Below are 13,734 nucleotides of genomic sequence, written 5' to 3' on the forward strand. Positions count from 1 at the left end.
GGCAAAGCCCAATCTTCCCAGCAGATGTTAGGACACCCCTTCTCCAGTCCTGCCTTACGGTGAAGCACTGGTCAGCCAAGAGCTCCTGCACACCAACACTCTCTTCACTGAGTGAGTGGATGTGCAGATCCACCGTTCATCAGCTCCTTTTTCAGCTGTGTAACTTCCCACTGTTCACTGACCCCCAGTGAACCAACACAGCACAACCATGGGCACGGCCAGTGCAGATGCTTGAAGTTCTCAGTGCCACTGTGAAGGCTCAGGTACTGCTGGACAGAACTCAGTACTCAGGTTGGAACTCCCTGCACCTTGAGCAGCCTCTGTGCCTCCTGTAATGGTTTTTCCACAAAATGCTTGAACTGCACCAGCACAGATGTACTCAGCCCCCCATCCAGACCCCACCACCCACTGCCATGAACATCTGCAGACAGGACCTTCACATGAGACAGCACAAAAGAAAAGGCCAAGCTGAACCTCCACATACCCCTTTTAATATGTTATTTTGCACTGTGTACAGGAAAACCAAAAATGAACAAAAGGAACTTTAGCCAAACTCCCCTTCCTCCTCCAGCTTTATTGATAGTTTAAAATTACATTTTCTATGTTCTAGGACTTCAATTGCTCTTACCATCTTACTTTAAAAACCGATTACAAGCAAATGAAACTCAGTTGTCTAAGTGATATAGTATACAAAAATAACATCTTGATTTCTGTGAAAATGCATTTATTTGCAACTCCTGAATAGCTCCAAATTGTATATGCTATGAGCACTGATGTCTGGGTTTCAGATTGACTTTGAGATATTTATTCAAAAGCTTCCCATTGCATTCTGTATCTCCAACATTAACGTTCACTGACTGAATTACTGTTACTTTTAGATTTATTTCAGATTTCTCTCTCTCTCTCTCTCTCATGGCCATTAACAGGCATGTGCATCTTGTTTGTTTACTCCCACTCAGCTATATGCTCTAGGTAGGGCCTGATGCAGATATCACTTGGTGTTAACAGCTACTGAGGTCAGACAATCCAAGGCCATTGTAGTAAAATAAAAGTTATGAGGAAGTTTAGACACTTCCAGAATTTCTTTCCTCCTGCATAGGATCACTTCCCTGTAACCCAGAGAGGGTTTTTGCTGGTCTGACTCAACTCTTCCCACTCATCAATCCCTATTCACCAGTGGCACGGAAAGGGGGTTCTTTAACAAAGCATTATACATAACACCTCTACCAAACTAAACATAAACATTTTTGTAGTTAAATGCAGAAAGTTGATTTTTCCACCCCTTTCCTCCTTTTACACGGCAAGTAAAGCTCACTGGCCTGGGAGTAGCCTCTATCTGCCAACCTTTGGCCAGTGAAGAGGATTCAGAGAAAAATAATACAACCATCAATCAGAAAAAGGAGGGGCGACAAAGGAAAATAATTAGGCTGTAGCTTCAATTGTGCATTCCCGTGCAAGGTGCCCTGACTCGCCGCAGCGGTAGCAGTTGACTTCGCTGGTCTTGCTGCAGTTGATGGCTACATGGCCAGTTTCACCACACCTGCAAAAGCAAAGCGTGTGTCACAACAGCCACAACACTCACAGGAGCAATCCTACTGTTAGAACACTGTCTACTTCAATTTCATGCAGCACTAGTTCTACATTCAAGGCTTCTGTGTCTGTGTTCCAGAATTCTCTGACATGAGGCAAGTTTGTCTTCAGCAGAGCCATGAACTGCTCCCAAATAATCAACTCACATTAATCACTGAATATGACAAAATCACTGTACATCATCAGCTTTGTGTGTCTGCAGGTTTTTTTCCCAACTGTGTACTGGGTTTTGCCTGTTCCCAATGCTTATGCCTACAGTTTAGCCTTGTTTTGAGAATAATTAGTTTTAACTCAAATACACCATGTTCTCTCTCCTTCCTCCACAGAAGGGAATGTTGGTGGGGGTGAAGAATACTGCTCTCAGGAACGTGCTGTTTCTGGTATATGCCTGCATTCAAAACCCAGACAACACTCTGAAGATGGCATTTCAAACCAATGTAACACCCACTTCTATTCACTGTGCCCATTACCAAGGCATCTTAAGTGTGCTCCTGCCGGGGCTGGCTGTGCCAGTCAGCTGGGCTGTACAGCTGGAGTTTGTTAGCTCTGGCAGAACACACAGGGTACCCAACTCTGGGCCATAGCCAAGTACCTCCTGCTACCTTCTGCAAAACGACACAGCCCTTTCTCCTGTACAGCTCAACTGACTGAACACCTGCACTGGGTGGCCATCTAGAGATACAACATGGAATCTGTACTCCACCTTGCCAATACGTGTTTAAGGCTCAATTTTGAACAACAGTGGTAACTGTTCAAAGAAACTGGTACCTAGTCACAGTGTGAGCTGCATTTCCTAACCAAAACCAGACACAGAATGCATCTAGCACCTGAGGAGCATCTTGCAGCTGCTCCCTGCCAGTCCTTACCTATAGCATTTCACTTTGGTGCAGTCTTTTTGAATGTGCCCGAACTCTCCACAAGAATAGCACTTCTGCTCGTCTGCGTGGTCGCAGTCGCGGGCCAGGTGGCCGGGCTTGCCACAGTTGTAGCAGCACTGCTCCCTCTCCCTCTTGGGCTCCTTGCAGTCCTTCGCAATGTGGCCACCTCTACCGCAGTTATAGCAGGCTTCCACAATAAGAAAAACATACCAAACAAGACTATAAAACCTTGGTAGTGCAAGGGGCAGCATGCTGTGAACAGGGCACATGCACAACCTGTTCCCAGGGAATCCCTGCACCCACCCTTCTCTTCAGCCACAGAGCTCTGCCTGTGGCACAGAAGAGATGGAATATTTAGTGATACTTACCATCCTCCTGAAGATCACAGTCCTTGGCAAGATGGCCAGACTCACCACAGCGGTAACAGATATCCGGCAGAGACGAAGACATGAACTGGAAGCCTGCTTGAAATGGGTAAAAGAAAAAAAAAAAGGCATAAGTATTAAGTTCAGAATACTTTTAAGAATTAATCACAAACTGAATTGACAAGTTAACTTCACTCTCAGAGCTCCTGGCCAAAGTCTTAGGTAGAGGTAAATTTCACTGGTTCTTATTACCAATTTGAGTCCCAACTTCTTCACTCAGGTCTGCCAGAGCCAGTTTTACACACTACACACAGCAGCCAGCTGGAGATGGCTGTCCAAACAAACAGAAAAGCACAGCCACCACTCACCTCTGCCACGGCTCCTCATCCCACGGCCACGGCCCATCCCAGTGGGGCACTCCCGGGCCCAGTGGCCAGTACGGCCACACTTGAAGCACTCGTTGCTGCTCATGGCTGCAGATCACCTGTCTGAGCGAGGAAAACATTTTTGAGCACCTTCTCTGCCCCCAGCCAGAGGCTACATTAAAATGAGAGATTTAGAGGTTTCCCAGCCCCCCAGCAAAGGCAATGCAAACCATACAGGACTTCCAGCTAAGTCAATACTTTATTGTATGGTATCATGACCATTGAAACCACTGCAGAGGATAAAAGTTTGCCTCCACTTTGCTTGGAGTAAGACAGCTTTGAACAGACAGTGTGCTATGTAACTTTTCTTTCAATTATTTTGTAGCCAACCTTTGGGTCAAGAACTTACAAAATGTTCAGGGAAAGGGAAAAAAGAGAAGGAAATCCCCCAAACTATTGTAGTACCAGCCTTAATGTCATCATCCCTTTCAGTAAAGCACCTTCTTCCTTATGGCTGAGAGCTAAACTCAAAAGCCAGTTACTTAATCTCTACAAGTTACTTACTCCTGTTAGCTGTTTTATTTTCTCTTGAAGCATCTCCCTGGCAGCTACTACCTCTACTGACTAACCAGGCTTCACTCTGGAAGCTAAGTGTAAGAACAGGCAGTATTAATCCTAAAGCATTCAAAAGCCCTTAGCTTAATATTTGAAGATTTTAGGTCTTTTATGACCTTAACAGCAGGTAAACATTGAAAAGCAAAATTACAACTTGTCATTAACCTACAGCTCAGGATGCATATTCCACTCCAGGTATACAGGAAAGAAAATGTTTTAAGATGTTAAGACAGCAGACACTTGCCAACTATGTAGAAGACTAACTGGGAAAAAATCCCTAGAATGCTCTGGAAGCATCAGACAAGGCAGGTCTGTCTGACACCACAATCCCTGCTTTGCCCATATTGGGAATGGAGGTCAGCACTGCATGAGCAAAGCCAGCCTGCACAGCCCACTGAGGATGGGACAGGTTCAACACTGTGCTCACACTGCCACACCTCCCCTGAGCTGCAGGACACTCACACAACACTTCCAGAGCCAGACAGAAAAGAACAAGGAAGTTACACATTTAAATTGAAGTCTTTTTAAAAGTGTGCTTGAAGACAAGTTTAAAGTACACTGTTCTAAAAATACACTTATCAAGCTTTGTTTTGATGAAGCCTCCTGAAGTTTAAATACCTCACATGCTCTCTCCCACTTCATTATTCTTTACCCAACAGAAGTAGAATCATTATCTGGCATGCCTGGCAGTTTACCTGATCCCCCTTCAAGGTAATCCCCCTGTAACCCTGCAGTTTATTCACATTACAGAATGTTTCCCCTCCTCCCAGACCCTTGGCCATCCCAGATTACAGAACATCAAGGAGTTGAGTCTTTAAGAAAGCCACTACAGGAGCAGTAGAACAACACATGAGCTCCAGAAGGAACCAGAATTAGCATCTTGACATTTAGCTCTTAGAGTGTGTATCTAAACATGAATTGTTACTTAGCTATTTCCAAAGTACCCCAATGTTTCAAAAATTTACTGTGGCTTTTTATCCACTCCTCTCTCCAAACAGTTCCTCTCTCTGATGGACTTCTGCACAGAAGTGATTTTCCAACCACAGCAGATGGCTGAGAATTTAAAATACAAGAGATACATACTTTAGCATGTTATCTCTGTAATCCCACGTCTAACTTCCAGCTGGACCAGATGATGGTTTTTGCCCTCAGAATGAAGTTCTGGAGTGAAAGGCTGCAAGAAGATCTTAAATGCATCTAAACAAAGTTAAAGCAACTGGTTGCTGGAGCACTTAGAGTTTCACTTGATTTCACACATTACAAACTCAGTCTTCTCTGCTTCATCTCAGCGTTCAAGACTTCCAAGCGTCTTCTGAGGACACCCAGGGCTGAGCACTGCCTGCTCTGCTGGCAGCAGCTGGCACTCACTGTGCCATTGTTTATCCCTGTTTTCATAGCAACTGTGTTGACACTGCAGAACAGGAAAAACACAGGCAAAGCCAACTGCAGGAGCTGGGCTCAGGCACCACAGTGGATGCTGCTGCTTTTAGTTTGCAAGAGGGCCAAGATGGGGTCTCTAAATTATATATATATATAATATATATATTCATTATATGCAGATAAAGAGTTTATTACAACTCTTTTAAACAGTCCTCACATTAAAGCCTTATCAAATGGCAACATAAGATCTATTAAAAAGAGCAAAATAGTAGGCACCAGCTGTAACAGAACTGCAGCACATCTGAACAGACTTCACTCCCAACCATGAACCTGAGACTCAAGCACAACGTGACAGGACTGAGTCCTGCTGGCAGCGCCCCACATGAAGCACCGAGAGAACCAGTCAGGTTAACACATGGTAAAAGACAAGTATCTGACAGGTGAGCCAGACCTGCTTCAGATACACAGTGGGGGAGTTTTTACACCAAGATTAATGGCAGCCTACAGCTAGTCTGTCCTGACAGTCTGGGTCAGGAGCTGCACGATGGACAAAAGCTTACTTCTCACTGCCCCAAAGGAATGTCAAAAGAGAACTTTTAAATCTGATTTAGAGGTTTTTTTCTTTTTAACTGCCCCTTCAAAAGGAAAACCTTAAGTGTCTCTTTCTCTGCTATACAGCAAATTGGTAAAGATTACACAAACTGAACTAGAAATCTAAAGTTAAACACCAGTCTCTGTGTAAGGATTGTTCAAGACTGAGATTTATTTAAAACCCTCTATCATCAGAGGCCCCTTTTCCCCCTGAGCTCAAGAGCAGTGGAAGGTTACAGCTGCCATACAAGTGTGATTACAAAGCATGCTGCTCCATCCTCAGACACCTTAAAGACTACCCAAACAGTTTGCCTGAAGTTTCTCTTCACCAGTATTTCCATCTTGCACTTCTGCATCCTTCCTGTAAAGGATCTGGAACTGCAAATGGGTTCACCAGTGAGAGGCGGCTGCAGCTGACACTGGTTTTACTTGCCTGCACTCTAACAAGCCTAACACAGGACAAAATTCCCCAGCAGTGTGAACTGTTAAGATTCAGTTTTCAGAGAAAGCCAACAGCCACCTTCAAGGAGCGACATCCAGAAAAGGCTGGTTCAGAAGACAAGTCCTTAAATGGAGAGCCTCCAAGCACTTTGGACACCACTACAGTTTTCAGTTACTTCCAAGAGAAAAAAATGAGTACAGTAAAAACCACCCAAGTTCAAACAGTTCTCTATTAGTCAACACTCCTCCATTTTGTCATCACAGGCAAGTTTCCAGCAGTTCCTTTTATCTATCAAGGCCACCTTAAGTAAGCCTCCTGCAAGAAAGCTACCTAAGTCTTCTTGGAAAGTTTTCAGTCACAGCTATCACTGTTTTCCAAAGCTCAGATGTGTTACACAAAGCAGCCTGTCCTGTCTGTCCATGTGTCATCGTTCCCTCCCTCCTTACATACCAGAACCAGATTTTTACCTCACCAGGGCAGGAAAAGTAGTAATGGAAAACAAATCACAACTACGGCCTCATCTAGCATTTCTGAGGCAAGTCAAATTTTGCAAGATATAGCAATGCACTGCCTCCAGGATTAGCTCCCAAAACTTGTCCAGAAACTCAAGTCTAGTTATGGTTTCTCATCTCAAACCTTACCTTTCTAGAACAGGGAAAAGGCAGTCATTTAACCTAAACTCATCCTACAGAGCTCTATAACTGCAGCTGGAAGCTGAAACATTATTAAGATTGAATTTTAGACCTTGTTCTGTGTGATGGCCCCACTGCTAAACAGCAGGGACTGATGACAAAGATCCCTGTGCCACCACAGTGCTTTCCTAGGTCACAACTTTGAGTGCAACTTGAGCACCAAACTTCAAAGTGAGTTTCTTTGTGATTCTCCTGGTTGTAGGAGACACCTCTGACACAAGAAGTTTTTTGTCTCATGCTCTGAAGACTGTGTCTTTCTGCAGCTTTACAGTTAATACATCTTCAAGACTCTTAGAACAGGAGAGGTGCTATTAATTTCCAGTCTTCATGCACAAGATTCAGCAATATTCAAATCTTTTTTAGCAGCCCTTCTAGACACGATGATGTAAAAAACTGCCAGAAAACTCCACTGCAATACTCCTTATTTTATGGCTTTTAGCCTAGATGCCCTCCAAGGAAGAAGTTGATTTAGCAAACTGAAATACAACTCGGGCTCCTCATAATAAAAAAGAAGCCAAACTTCACCTCTGAGATTATGCAGGATTCTTCTGGATACCACCAGCTCCTTAGGATTCAACAGCACAACAGAACAGGGCAACTCTCTTCACTCTACTTACCAGTGCTTCTTTTCACCTACAAGCAGAGCACTCACAGTTGGTATCAGCAGGACTTCACTCCTTCAATCAAAGGACAGAGCAGATAAAAGCCACTGCTCGAGCCAGCACACGTAAAGCCCTTCAGCAGCAAGGCAGCTCTATCAGAGGCACGCGTTGGGAAATCAGCAGGATGTTCCCAGGCTGTTGTGACCAACCCACAGCACCACACCTGAACTGGACAAGCCAGCCCAGAACTGAGCATGCTGAAACCCCAACGTGACAGGAAGGACAGCTCTGCTGTCCTCTAGAGCACTGAAAGGGTAGAAAGGCCTGCTAGCCCTAAGTCTAGCATTTAGTTTTAAAAGAGAAGTCAAAAAGCATTACTCATTTTACAAGAAGAACCATCTATGAGGAGTTTTTGTTTCCCAAGCAACATGTAAGAATTCTTGAACACAGGACACCTGACTGTCACCAAAGCCACTCAATATTTAGCAGTTAATTTCCATGCGGTAACCTGAAAACCTGCTACCACAGAGTTAGCGATTCTCCTGTCTCCCTCTTCTGTTCTCACTAAAACAAGATACAAAATTAAGTATTCTGACCAGCAGATAACAATACTCCAATTCTGAAAGAAACTAGTTTAAAAATTCAAGGAAACCTAAAGAAGTGAAAAGCCAATCTTACATTTCTTTTGGGACGCCTCAATACATTTCACAGCTAAGCTGACCCAGGACTGCTGAACATTAACTAAGACTCAAGAGGAGCCAGAAACCAGGACAAAAGGACATCATGACTCCAATTAGACAAGTAATTCTTGGCTATCTGTGTTGACACAAACAAGAAAGAGAACAAAAGTTCATCAAGAAGTGACTCAGTAGCACTTTCTGCCTATCCATACTCGTTAATATGGAAAGGGATAAACCTTATTTACCAAATATGCACATTTTACCACCATCCCCTTTAATTTTTTCTGTCTATCTGTATGAATTTTCAAACTTAAAGTAAACACCATGAGCAACATGTGAGGCTTTAAACGTAAAAATCAGCCCAGACATTAACAAAGTCAGATTAAGCAGCAGGTTAAACCTGTAACTAACAGAACTGTTACACAGCCCGGGTGAACTTATTTAACCTCTTCACTTTGAGGACAGATGTAGGATTGCTTCTCTAGGCAAGTCTGCACTGAAGAAGGAAACACGGACTAGGCAACCCCAGTGCTGCGTAGTAATGGGATCCCACTGAGTGTACAAAGGAAAGCAGAACTCACTATTAGGCTTAATAAACCGTTGTGACAACGCTGGCTCCTAAATGACTAACAGCGGTTACTTGAGAACTACGCCCGACAGGAACTCAAATAAAAGGCCGCCTCACAGCCCGCGATCTGCAGATGGCACAGGCTGTTTTTCCTATCCATTTATAGGTCACATTTGGATTTAGAGCAGGCCACCGTCCGTGCCTGTGGTCGGAGCAAACAGTTGCGACACCTCGACCCTCTCGTCTCCGGCAGAGCCTCGCACGTGGGGAACCACGTGGTGCGCGGGCCGCGGCCCCGCTCGGCCCCGCCGACGGGAGTTTAGCGGAGACTCAAAATAAAATGCAAAAAAGAAACAGAACAATTTAATGAATAAAAGTTTTAATTCCAGTCCGTTCTCCGCAGTCCCCAGGCTCACAGAACGTTCTTTTCCCCGAACTCGCTGGCTCACGGGCGGGCGGGCCGGCCGGGCTTCCCCTCCCCACGCCCAGGCGGCCACGTGCAGCGCTGCCCCGGCCCCGCCGCCCCCCATCCCCGGTCAAGAGACCGAGTGTGAGACCTCCCCGGGCCGCGCCCGGGCGGAGCGAAACGGGCCCCCCCCTCGCCCAGCGCCCCGGCCTCCCTCCGCCGAGCGGCGCAGGCTCCCTGGGCTCTCCCGGAACCCAGACCTGACTCACCCGCCGCCGCCCGCCGCCCTCTCCAGGCCCGCGGCCCTCACGGATTTAGCGGCCTTCACGGCCCCCCCCGGCGCGCCACAGTGCCGGGAATGGCGCCCGCGCCCGCCCGGCCGTACTTTCCCGCGCGCTAGGCCGGAGTGCGCCAGCGCCATCACCGTCCTGTACGGTGCCCTCACTGCCGCCCCGGGGCCCCGCAGAACCCCCGGCCGCTCCCCTGCGGCTCCCTCGCGGCCTCCCGGCGGTACCTGCGGTCCGGTTCCCCGCGGCCGCGGCCCCCGCACGACTCAGCTCCGCTCGCCCGCTCGGCCCCGCCGGTCCCGCTGCCTGCGCCACACGCGGTGTGCACACGGCCCGACGGCTCACCCCGCCCCGCCGCTGTGCGCACGGCTCGCCGGAGCCAGCCTCGGCCAATGGGCGCAGAGCGGCGCTGCGGACGGCCAATGGCAGCGGCGGACGGGGACACCCAACGGCGGCGGCCGGAGGGTGGGCGGGGCGCGCCTCCCGCGCGCAGGCCGGGGGCGGGCGGGGCGGCCATGGCGGCGCTGGGTGCGCGCTGCTTGCCCGTGACTCACGGCCCGCTTCTACCCGCGCTGCGCTCAGCGGAGCCCGGGCGCGGGGGAGCCCCGGAAGTGGCGGCGCGGCCCCGCACGCACCCGAGCGGCCGGCGGGAGCATCGGAGCCCTTGCTCGCCTCACTCCCCGCCTGTCACTGCGCGGCCCAGTCCGCTGCGCGCCGTGACTCCGTGTTGTAGCGGGGAGCCGTGCTCGGCCCCGCTCCTCTGCCCTGCCCAGATTCCCGCGCCGAGCCGGGCAGCCAAAAGCCTCCGGGGGAAAACCCCGCAACCCCAAGCGAGACTTGCTCGGGACTCGCCGCCGCCCCGTCCCCCGGCAGCCTCCGCCAGCCGGGACGCCCTCAGCCTCCGTCCCGCTCCCCGCGCCGCCCTGTCCGGACGGCGCCGGTGCTGCGCTCCGCGGTGCGGGTCGGGCTGGAGCGGCCCCGGGGCTCGGGATGGGGCCGCATCCCGCCCTCAGCCGGCCCTCAGGCGCCGCCGCCATCTTGGCAGGGCGCGGGCGCCGCCGCAGCGCAGGAAATGGAGGACGCGGGGCCGGGAGGGCTCCCGGGGCGCCGCCAGCGCTGAGGGCTCCGCTCAGCAACTGCGCGGGGCTTCCACGCGGGGCTTCCACGCGCGGCAGCCGAAAGGCTGGAGGGGAGAAAAGTTTGTTTGAGTTGCTGAACAGAATTTGCCGTCAGCCGTTGTGCGTTACGCAAAGCTCAGAAGTAATTTACCGCTTAGTTCAGCTTCTGAGAATGTTCTTCCTTCTGAGAATCTTCTCCCTTTTGCTTGGGAACTTTGTAAACGGACTAGTGGCCAGTTATCGCCCCAAACTGCACTCCTGCGTGGATAGTGCAGCAAGTACAACACACCCGCGTTACCCGCAATTAGTTGCCATCCTTTTGTTTAAATGTCTTTCCCTTCCTGTTCTTCAGGCACAAGAAACCCCCACCGAGCCCCCGGGCTGAGGAATAAAATGAGGCTGATCGTGGAGACACTTTGGATTGACCTTTCCTCAAGCTGTAAATCTAATATTATGGCACTGTTAAGTTTCTTTAATTAGACCATGAGTAACAACATGTGTCTTTTCCTCCCTGTTAAGTGCAGCTCATTTAAGATGGACTTGAGTTTATTTGTGTTTTGTGGGCTGTGTTTGCATGTCTGTGTGGTGTGGTTTATAACATGCTGTATTTTCCACTGAACTAAACCCATCCTGAGCTGTGAAAAGGCAATGTGCCTCTCAGCAAAAACATCAGCATCGCCAACAGGCTTTGAACTCGTAATAACATTTTCCCCAGTAATAGCATTTCTTCCCATTAATTACTTTTTAAATCTCTACTGTCATAATCCTAGTCCAGCATAATTTTCATGGCCTTTGGTTGCCTCAAATACATTACAGTCCTGTTCCCACGTTCTGTTCCAGTCAATTACTGCTGTTTTCAGGTGATAAAGGGAAGAAAAATGGTGTGTGCAGCTAAGGAAGTGCTCAGAACTTATAAATCATCATTTTTTTCACTGCATGGGTAAAAAACAACAGATCAATGTCACTCGCAAAGGCTGCAGAAACAAAATCATATATGGTCATTTTTCATCAAAGCTTTTCTAAAGTAGTAAAACCTGGCTTCTCTCTGAGTCTTTGTAATAGGACTCAGGAATTTTGGACCGACAAATGTCTTGTAATAAAACTTTTGTAACTTTTTGTTGTGTTGTACTGGTTGTACTTCTGGAACTGTCCCTGAGGCCAGGAAACTCCAGGCTTAATCTTGGTGGCACCTGTAGACTTACTGTCATAAAAAGTTTTTGTGACTGATAAAGGTGATAAATTGCCCTGAGCAAATCAAAACTCTTTATCTAAAAGAACTTCAAATCATACCCTGGACTCTCCCTTAGTTGAAGTGGAACCAGGGTGCAACTGTGAGTGAAAATGCTTTACTCAAGAAGTGTTACTGTTGGTGACACATCAATTAATCATCCTCTCTAAGTGTACTGCCTCACATTCATCTCCAGCGTTCTCATAAGACAGGATATTCTTAGCGATGTTTCATTATAATGGAGGAAATTCTCCCCCAGCAGATAGTAAGAGAGTCTTTAACAGCATTTGGTTTGTGTACTTGCCTCAGTAATGAATTTGGCTCGTTGTATCTTCATAAAACTTGTAGTTCTCGTTTTGCAAGTTTCCCTTTGATATTTAGGCAAAGGATAGTCTTGCAGTTAGAGAACAAAAGTGAGGAGCATGACATCTATTCTGGGCTCAGTTAGTACTTCCTAGAGAAAACAAAGGAGACAGAAAACAAGGTGGAAGTACAAAGTCTCTACATTTCTTGCACACAAGGAAAATACAATTTTATGTCATGTGTCTGCCCCAAAAATCCCAAGCCTCCAGAGCAATTTGCGAATAGCTGTGCTCAGAGGAGCTCCAGTGCACTCCCAGCTGAAGGTAATCTGTTGTTTCACCAATATATCTTTCCTAACACAGACAGTTCTTAGAAGTGTTGGACAAAGAGCCAAATCATTTTAAGACCAAATAAAACAACAAATCATGTTTTGTTGTTGCGTTGTTTTCCTGTGAGTGGTTGGAGCTGTGGGTAGAGAACTGTTCCAGTTGCTGGGTGATTGTCATTGCCTCTCAGCCCCAGATTTCCATTGTTAAAGCAAACCTTACTGCATTTTGTAGGTGGGATTTTTCAAAACCGGGGACACCTAAAATAAACGCTATGGATTGTTAGTATTTATTTGGAAATAAAAGTATTTATTCTGAATATGGCTGAGTTGAAAACGCCTCATGAGCAGCACAGTCAAGAACAAGTGGTGGCTGTTTCCCCTTCCTTTCCCATGCCCTGCCATCCCTTCCCCTGTCAGGAGGCCGCAGCAGGGCAGGAACACCCCCACCTTTCCAAGGCCTGCCCCTGGATGCCGTGCCCTGGCCTCGGCAGCAGATGGAATTCCAGGGGGCTAAGAGTCTACTGGCAGCTCTGTGGATTTACTTTAGAAAAGTCACACTCAGCCTGCTGTGGAATGGAGGCCTGATGAACCCCCAGTGAAATCAGCTGCTGTGCTGAGAAAGGGGAGACTGACTCTGGGTGACCCTTGGCTGTGTAAAGGACAGCTTGGGGAGCACCAGGGCTGATCTCAAGAGACTTTTGAAATGTAGAAGGCACATATTCCCTATATTCCCTGGATGATGCAACAGATAGCAGGAGAGATCTGCCTGCTTCTTTTATAAAATATTCGTATTTGTATTCAAGCTTCATGGCTGAGTTATTTCATAGGCATATATATATGTATGTATTTTTTATTTTGAGAGTGTGTCTCTGCTAAATTAGCTATATACAGTCTTCTAGGGCAAAATGTGTCTGGTTGAAGAGAAGCAATCATACTGATTCCAGATGCTTAGTCCATTTTGATTTATTATAATTAGCTGATGAGATTTCCAATAATTACTTATTTAGTGTATATAATAATACATGAGTGATGAGTTAGCTCATGACTGTTGCACAGATATCCACTTTTAGAATCGGGCAAAAAGAACTTCCTTTGCTAACTAAGAACTGCAGCTACACAATCATCCCTCTATTTCTCTAAAGAGATTGAAATCAGTTATTTGGGAAGTCCTGTGGAATAAAGAGCCAGAGCTTACATGGTACAAGAGGGGGCCTTCAGGACTCAGTGCCTGGAGCAGCAGATTGGTGTCCCATGAGAATGGGAAGGTGAAACTGCAGATGAAGTCACCATGAGACC

The 13,734-nt window shown here is 47.4% G+C and overlaps 1 protein-coding gene across 4 annotated transcripts; it reads right to left on the reverse strand.

Annotated features, from left to right (window-relative positions):
• Positions 1-469: 469 nt before the first annotated feature.
• On the reverse strand, positions 470-9,816 carry CNBP (CCHC-type zinc finger nucleic acid binding protein). 4 transcript variants are annotated; one of them, XM_069027428.1, is made up of 5 exons: positions 9,689-9,816; positions 3,202-3,321; positions 2,837-2,932; positions 2,457-2,658; positions 470-1,540 (listed from the first exon to the last, which is right to left on the reverse strand). In XM_069027428.1, the coding sequence occupies exons 2-5, from the start codon at positions 3,302-3,304 to the stop codon at positions 1,423-1,425; spliced, it is 519 nt and encodes a 172-aa protein (XP_068883529.1). In that variant the 5' UTR covers positions 3,305-3,321; positions 9,689-9,816; the 3' UTR covers positions 470-1,422. The 4 variants fall into 4 exon arrangements, with proteins under 4 accessions (XP_068883529.1, XP_068883532.1, XP_068883531.1 ...); XM_069027431.1 differs by having other exon boundaries at positions 2,837-2,929; positions 9,689-9,814; XM_069027430.1 differs by having other exon boundaries at positions 2,457-2,655; positions 9,689-9,814.
• Between the last annotated feature and the right edge of the window lie 3,918 nt (positions 9,817-13,734).

This window comes from Aphelocoma coerulescens, chromosome 12 (assembly GCF_041296385.1).
Source record: "Aphelocoma coerulescens isolate FSJ_1873_10779 chromosome 12, UR_Acoe_1.0, whole genome shotgun sequence".
Taxonomy (NCBI): domain Eukaryota; kingdom Metazoa; phylum Chordata; class Aves; order Passeriformes; family Corvidae; genus Aphelocoma; species Aphelocoma coerulescens.